At 37.6% G+C, this 7475-nt stretch overlaps 2 protein-coding genes across 3 annotated transcripts; one reads left to right on the top strand and one right to left on the bottom strand.

Moving 5' to 3' along the window:
* The first annotated feature begins 749 nt into the window (after positions 1-749).
* LOC106334461 (oleosin-B6) lies at positions 750-5422 on the top strand. The gene is made up of 3 exons (XM_013772746.1): positions 750-1093; positions 1849-2084; positions 4645-5422. The coding sequence occupies exons 1-3, from the start codon at positions 780-782 to the stop codon at positions 5238-5240; spliced, it is 1146 nt and encodes a 381-aa protein (XP_013628200.1). The 5' UTR covers positions 750-779; the 3' UTR covers positions 5241-5422.
* Positions 5423-6289: 867 nt separating this feature from the next.
* LOC106333887 lies at positions 6290-7161 on the bottom strand. 2 transcript variants are annotated; one of them, XM_013772273.1, is made up of 2 exons: positions 6840-7161; positions 6290-6655 (listed from the first exon to the last, which is right to left on the bottom strand). In XM_013772273.1, the coding sequence occupies exons 1-2, from the start codon at positions 7072-7074 to the stop codon at positions 6438-6440; spliced, it is 453 nt and encodes a 150-aa protein (XP_013627727.1). In that variant the 5' UTR covers positions 7075-7161; the 3' UTR covers positions 6290-6437. The 2 variants fall into 2 exon arrangements, with proteins under 2 accessions (XP_013627727.1, XP_013627728.1); XM_013772274.1 differs by having other exon boundaries at positions 6290-6634.
* Positions 7162-7475: the final 314 nt, after the last annotated feature.

Raw genomic sequence — 7475 nt, 5'->3', positions numbered from 1 at the left:
GGCTCGGATCGGTCGATCTCGTGTATGAAAGCCTGGGATCGGTCGATTCAGGTATCCCGGATCGGTCGATCTCGTGCTCTGTGCGATCAATACTTTATTCGGTCCATTGTTCGGTCCATCTTGCTTCTGAATAAATCCCGAATGCGTTCTTTTCTTTCAAGCTATCTAGTAACCTGCATATTACACTTAAGAACACCAAAACACATAAAATAGACCAAAACATTAATTAAAACCGACCATGTAATTGCTCCAAAACGAGTTTAAAACCGTTAAAAACACGGAATATCACTAGGCTTTTAGGTCAAACACAAGGTCAATATAGATAATATTTCCATTAAATTTCTTTAAAAATTGTAAGTTCATAAATTAGGAAGTAAATGTTATTACATCGTCGAACAAGTTACCATTGTGAGCGACCTCTAATCACAGTAATTCTAAGGTAAATAGAATGATTTCATCGGCTCTACCAACAATCTGTTTATAAAGTAATCAACTTAGTCATTTAATTCAGTAATTGCATATGGCTAATAAGAAAAATCTTTCTTCACGCATTGGCATTACATATGCGGAACAAAAAAAAACAGTTAAGATTTTACAAGAAAGAAAAGGTCCCAAAAACATGACAAAAAGAAGTAGAAGAAGCCATTATGTGATGTGACGTAACGTAGGTTATATAGTCCAGTCGTTTTACATGGGGCATGCAGGTGTACCGTGCACGTCGTAAACCACACAACTCCATAAAAGCCTTCTCTCTTCCCATCACCAAACCATAAGAAAATATGAAGGAAGAAATTCAAAACGAAACAGCTCAGACTCAGTTACAGAGAGAGGGAAGAATGTTTTCTTTTCTCTTCCCAGTGATAGAGGTTATCAAGGTGGTTATGGCTTCCGTTGCCTCCGTGGTCTTTTTAGGCTTCGGCGGTGTAACACTCGCTTGTTCAGCCGTGGCATTAGCCGTATCCACGCCGCTTTTCATCATATTCAGTCCGATTCTCGTACCCGCCACTATAGCCACGACCCTCCTAGCAACTGGGCTCGGCGCTGGTACCACCCTCGGAGTGACGGGCATGGGTCTCCTCATGCGGCTCATCAAGTAAAATTAAACAAATTATATTTGAATCTATGCACTCGAGATTGATGCTTATATATTATTTAAATACGTACTTGTTCCGAAATCCCCATAAATCTCCCATATATATAATATACTAACCTTTTTGTTTTTTTGTTTTAAAAGCAATTTCTTTCATTCCCCTGTTTCTTAACGTTATTTACATGCTACCTTCTCATTTGTCCTTAATTAGTTACACAAATTAATTACACCTCACCGTATTACTTTTGTACGATAATTTAACTTAATTATTAGGTATCTTTCCCATCACAACCTTTTTCCGTTTTTCTGAAAAATAGTCAACTTAGACCATCATTAAATTCAGTTTCTTAACTTTTCTTACATTTTAACAAAAAAAACTAAGAACCGTCTCTTAAATAAAAGATATAATAACCGTTTCTTAGCCGAAAAGTGTAAAAAAAAAAACAAAAACAAAAAAATATCAAATCATGAGTTAAGAACCCCGGCTAAGAGGCCGGGGTTATTCACAGTGGCGGATGCAGAATCATATTTAGATGGGGGCACAACATTTTATTTCATTACATTTCATTGTAGGATTATAAAAAATTTCTTAAATTAAAAGTAATTACTGAAGGAAAATAAAAACTAGTTGGGGGCACGTGACCCCATTCCTCGTCACTTGCGTCCGCCACTGGTTATTCATGCCCTTAATAGATAAGAGTATATGATACGAAGTTGCTTTTCAATTAATGTCTAACACACTTGTTTGTGTGATGTAGGCATCCTGGCAAGGAAGGAGCTGCCTCGGCTCCGGCAGCTCAGCCATCCTTCCTATCTCTGTTGGAAATGCCAAACTTTATTAAGAGCAAGATGCTAGAAAGGTTAATTCATATACCAGGAGTTGGAAAGAAATCCGAAGGCCGAGGCGAATCTAAAGGTAAAAAAGGTAAAAAAGGTAAATCTGAACATGGAAGAGGTAAACATGAAGGTGAAGGTAAATCCAAGGGTAGAAAAGGTAAATCAAGAGGTAAAGATAAAGATAAGAAAAAGGGTAAAGGTTCACGTAAGGGTTCATCTGATGATGAAAGTTCATAAATGGAAGTTCATATAATAATTGTGGTGAATGCATGGGTAAAGATAAATTCATGCAAAGATAAACACATGTAAAGATAAACACATATTGGTCCATCTATTCCAATATTTAGAATACGTTATGTATTATTCATGAATTTTATGCCACCTATAAGAATAAAAGGGTTAATAATGGCAAGCTCTCTCTCTCTCTCTGGGCCTTTAATTGTAACAACTATTTAACCCACAGTTTCAGACTAGTACATTTGGATTTCTTGTTCCCAAAAACCCATGATTATAGTGATACGGAAGTTTCTTGCATAAGTCTCTTTGGCAGAACATTTATTTTAGCCCAATGTTGGTCTAAACTCTAAACACACACAGACACTGATCCAAATCTAGTGAACATACATTAACATAAAAGTAGAGGAAACATCAGAGTTGGAGTGATTGCCGATAGAACTTCCTAGCTATTTCTTTACTCTAAGATCGCTTCTTCTGAGATGAAGAATTCAAAGAAAAAGAGGATGTTGCTCCTCTATAAAGTCCTTTGAATATCTGTGGATCCTAAGAGCATGTTTATCCGGGGTCTTTAGTGAGGTTCTTAGTGCGTGGATTTCCACAGAACCCTTAAGGATCGGCTACAAAGACTACTAATTAAGAACCGATTTTAGTGAGTTTCTTACACTGTTCGCAGGCCCCACTGATTCGTGGCGGCCCGCGATTGGTTTGCTTTTTAATAGATTTTTTAGGGATAAACATGCTCTAAGACCATCATCAACGCGGGGTCCTTAGGGAGTTTTTTAGGTGTGGATCCCGCAAAAAAGTTAAAATTCGGTCGCCAAAACTACTAAATAAAAATCGATCTTAGGAGGAGTTTTTGCACTGTTTGCGGGCTCCACCGATACTTGGCGACCCGTAATTGGTTTGCTTTTAATTTAATTTTTTTCAGACCAAAAAAAAAACATATAAACAAAAAAACTTTTTTAAGAAACCAATGCGATAATCGTGCTCTAAGTACAATCTAGGGCGTTTGTTTGTATTAGACTAGATAAAAAGGACTTTAGGGCAAAACTCGTTAGAATAACAACCATGTAAACATATTTGAGTTGACAAAAATGAACTATTATTAATGATAATCAGTTTACATGATCAAAAAGTGTCAACAATAATCAAAATCTAATTGGTGAGAACCAAGAAATAAGAGAAGTCGATGTGTTTGAAAGAGCTTGATGTCAAGTCGATGTATCTGGGTGTCCATGTCCTCTTCCTTCGTCTTCCTCTCTTTTTATCCTTGCATTCGTTCCGATATCCACGTAGTTGCCGATTCTTTAGGATTTCCTTGACTCAGTTCGAAATCGAACACGAGGCTTATCATCAAGCTCGACGTCTAACTCTTTATCTCTGCCCACTCACTTGTTTCCGAACCCAATTATCCGAGCCCAACTTCGATGATGGATCATGGTCCAACAATCTTATAAGTTTCCACTGAAACTACTAAAACCCCAAATTTTCAAGAACTACATCTGTTTTCTAGATGGTAGAGTGAAGGAAAGATATGAAAGGAGTGCAGGGAAACATACTCCTTCAGTTTACGGAATCCTTGAAGCACATTGAAGACCGTTTTTGTATATCTGAGCCCTAGCACATCTGTATTATGTTTCTGAAGTTTCACCTGAAAGAAGAAACAACCCCCACAAAGAATCAACGGTGGAAACACAAGAAGCTAATCTAGTGATAAAACTATGGAGAATGGTTTAAACTAAAACAATAACTGGTTTTTCTTCCTACCAATGCATCCGTAACCAGACAAAACCACATGAGTATAGAACTCAAGAAAGAAAAAAAGGTGCCAAAAACATGACAAAAGAAGAAGATTATTTATGTGACGTGATGTAGAATATATAGTCCAGTCGTTTTGCATGCAGGTGTACCGTGCACGTCGTCGTAGACTACACAACTCCTTAAAATCACTCTCTCTTCCCATCACTAAGCCAACCATTAGAAAGTATTAGCGAAGAAATTCAAAAAGAAACAGCTCAGACTCATTCACAAAGAGAGGGAAGAATGTTTTCTTTTCTCATCCCTTTGTTAGAGTTCATCAAGGTGGTTATTGCTTCCGTTGCCTCCGTAGTCTTTTTAGGCTTCGTCGGTATAACACTCGCCGGTTCGGCCGTGGTGTTAGCCGTATCCACGCCGCTTTTCATCATATTCAGTCCCATTCTCGTACCCGCCACTATAGCCACGACTCTCCTAGCAACTGGGCTGGGCACTTTTGCCCTCTTCGGAGTGACGGCCGTGGGTCTCATCATTTGGCTCCTTAAGTAAAACTAAACAAATGATATTTCTGCACTCGAAATTAATGCTTATATATTATTCACATACGTGCTAGGGTCCAAATCCCCATAACTCTCCCATATATAAGTTGTCAAAGTAATAAATAAGAGTATGACACGAAGTTGTTTTTAACGTATACGTATGTACACACTTGTTTGTGTGATGTAGGCATAGGATGGGAGTCAAGCCGGAGAACAATCCACCTCCTGCAGGAGCTCCCCCGACTGGATCTCCGCCGGCAGCACCGGCAGCACCGGAAGCTCCGGCAGCTCCAGCAGCTCCGGAAGCTCCGGCAGCTCCGGAAGCTCCGGCAGCTCCAGCAGCTCCGGAAGCTCCGGCAACTCCAGCAGCTCCGCCAGCTCCAGCAGCTCCGCCAGCTGCGCCAGCTGCCCCAGCTGCGCCAGCTGCACCAGCTCCAGCAGCTCCGCCAGCTCCAGCAGCGCCGCCAGCTCCGGCAGCTCCACCAGCTCCGCCATCCTTCCTATCTCTTTTCGAAATGCCAAGCTTTATTAAGAGCAAGCTGATAGAAGCATTAATTAATATACCAGGATTTGGAAAGAAATCCAATGACCGAGGCAAATCTAAAGGTGGAAAAAAATCCAAAGGTAAAGGTAAATCCAATGGAAGAGGTAAACATGAAGGTGAAGGTAAATCCAAGAGTAGAAAAAGTAAATCCAGAGGTAAAGACAAAGAGAAATCCAAGGGTAAAGGTATATTCGGTAGAAGTTCACGTAAGGGTTCATCTGATGATGAAAGTTCATAAGATGGAACTTGATATAGGAATTGTGTTAAACACATGGGAAAAGATAAATTCATGGAAGAGTAAAGGACATTGGTCCATCTATTCCAAAATTTAGAATACATTGTGTACTTAATTATTCATGAATTTATGCCACCTATAAGAACAAAAAGGCTTTTGAATAAATTTAATGTAATGTTAAATGTTAAAAGTGCTTATGATTTTTAAAAGAAAAGGTAAAAGAAAATCAGGCTACAATCAACCATGTTTACTGAAGATAAAATTCATATAACGTGGTAACAATTAATTTCATTATATATGCAGTCGAGTTAGCTTCTGATATCTAATAACAGGGAAGAAAAGTTAAGAGCAACTATAGAGATTTCATCTTACGAATAAAATTAAAATTGAAGGAAACTCAAAGGGGAATTTATAAAAGGGAAAATAAAATGAGAAGTCTAATATTTAATAGTTTTCCTGCTGTAAATTTTTGATATGAAAAATGCAAAAACATATATTATAGTTACGGTTAATTTTTGTGACATGAACATCTATAATATTGTCGATCAATATTTTAAGGGCAAGTCGGCAGCGGAGTATGGTGAAAGATACGAAATCGTTAAAAAATTTAAAGATGCATCAATAAAGTATACTACAACATTTATATTACTTATTTTTTAAAAAAAAAAACACATTTATATTACTTTAATTTACAGAAGACAACTGTGATCAACGTTTAGATTTAAATAATTGGCAATGGTGTTCTATTTCTGGGTTGATCCGTGGGAGATAAGTTAAGACGTTAATCAAAACGACAACGTTTGAATGGTGAAGAGTGAAGGGGAGAGAAGCTCTAGATCTGGCACATGTGTTTAGAAGCATCTTTTATATCCTAGAAGACCTCGACAGCCGTTTCTGTTTTGCAAACTTGGTAGGTTCAGAAATATTTTGTAGAGATTTTTTGTTGTTGTTGAGACTTTCTATAATTATAGTCTATAGTCGTTTGTTAAAAAGAAAATAAGTAGGAAATAATACCAACGGAATAGCTCTTTATCATTAGACTTTTTCATTAATGTAGTTCTGGTGGATATTATTTGAGAAAATATAAAGCAAAACGTAACCAAAGTAACACATCTCAATCAAAATGCGGGAAAATAGGAAATAAAAATCGATATAAGTTGTTAACTAATGTAGGGAACTCCTTTTTACCCCAAAAAAATACTAATGAAATCCTTTCACCACTTTCCTTGAAGTTTGTATCCTCCGATGACGCTTATTAACGTCGCGTTTTAGCTTCGACTTATATGAACCTTCCACTTCTGTGGCGGTGCCTAAGAATCCGGTCTGTGTTCCGTCGCTGTCATTGTCAATGTCTCCTTCAATGGTTAATCCTTTGATCCTAGCCGCAATGGATTCCTCTTTTACCCCAACATCCACATCTATATAATAATCAATTTAACCCTCCAAAAAATCATTGTTGTTAAAGGTCCATGTATGATTACTGAATCAGCGACTAGAACATATAAAACATAAAATAGAATGTTTTCATATATTTAGAATTAAACCAGTATATAGCTTATATAGTTTAGTTAAGATCATGAATATTAGTGTATACGTACATACTTGGATTAGAGAAAAACCAAAGGATGAGAGCACAAGCGAGAAGGACAAAGGGGATTATGTGAACAGCGTTTTCAGCAAATTTAGCACGTGACTTCTCTTTCTTTGTCACTTCCTGGCTCATAGGATCGTATGTAGTCGGCTCGTCTTCGTCTAGGCCTTTCCATAATCCCTTTGGCGCAGACCAAGGTACTGAGTAATCCTCAGTAACACGGCTCCAGCTTGCGGATCGGTACATATTTTGCCTTTGCTTCAGTCTTGTGGTGTGTAGTAAGGATTGAATCAGTTTTTTTGCCCAAGAAACTTAAAAGGTAAAAAGGCTACCTTTGTGGGGGTGTTGATTTTTAATTAATCGAGAACTTTCAAGTAATACATTACTAATTTCTTTTAATTTTTTTGATTTGGTGGCTACTTTTCAGCCTATGGCTTCGGTGATTTGGATCAAAGCTATGACTTTGTCAGATATACGAATTTCCTGTTTCTACCAACCACATAATTAAGGAATTTTTTTTTTGTAACACCACATAAGCAAATCCCCTATATATTATTTGAGAAGCATTACAACTTCTTTTTGTAGCCACATGTCATCACTAGAATGATTTTTAGAATCATTAGAGAAATATGTTGGTCCATCTAATT

Source organism: Brassica oleracea, chromosome C3, assembly GCF_000695525.1.
Source record: "Brassica oleracea var. oleracea cultivar TO1000 chromosome C3, BOL, whole genome shotgun sequence".
Taxonomy (NCBI): domain Eukaryota; kingdom Viridiplantae; phylum Streptophyta; class Magnoliopsida; order Brassicales; family Brassicaceae; genus Brassica; species Brassica oleracea.
Note: the sequence above shows the minus strand (reverse complement) of the source record. Positions and strands in the feature narration are given on the sequence as shown.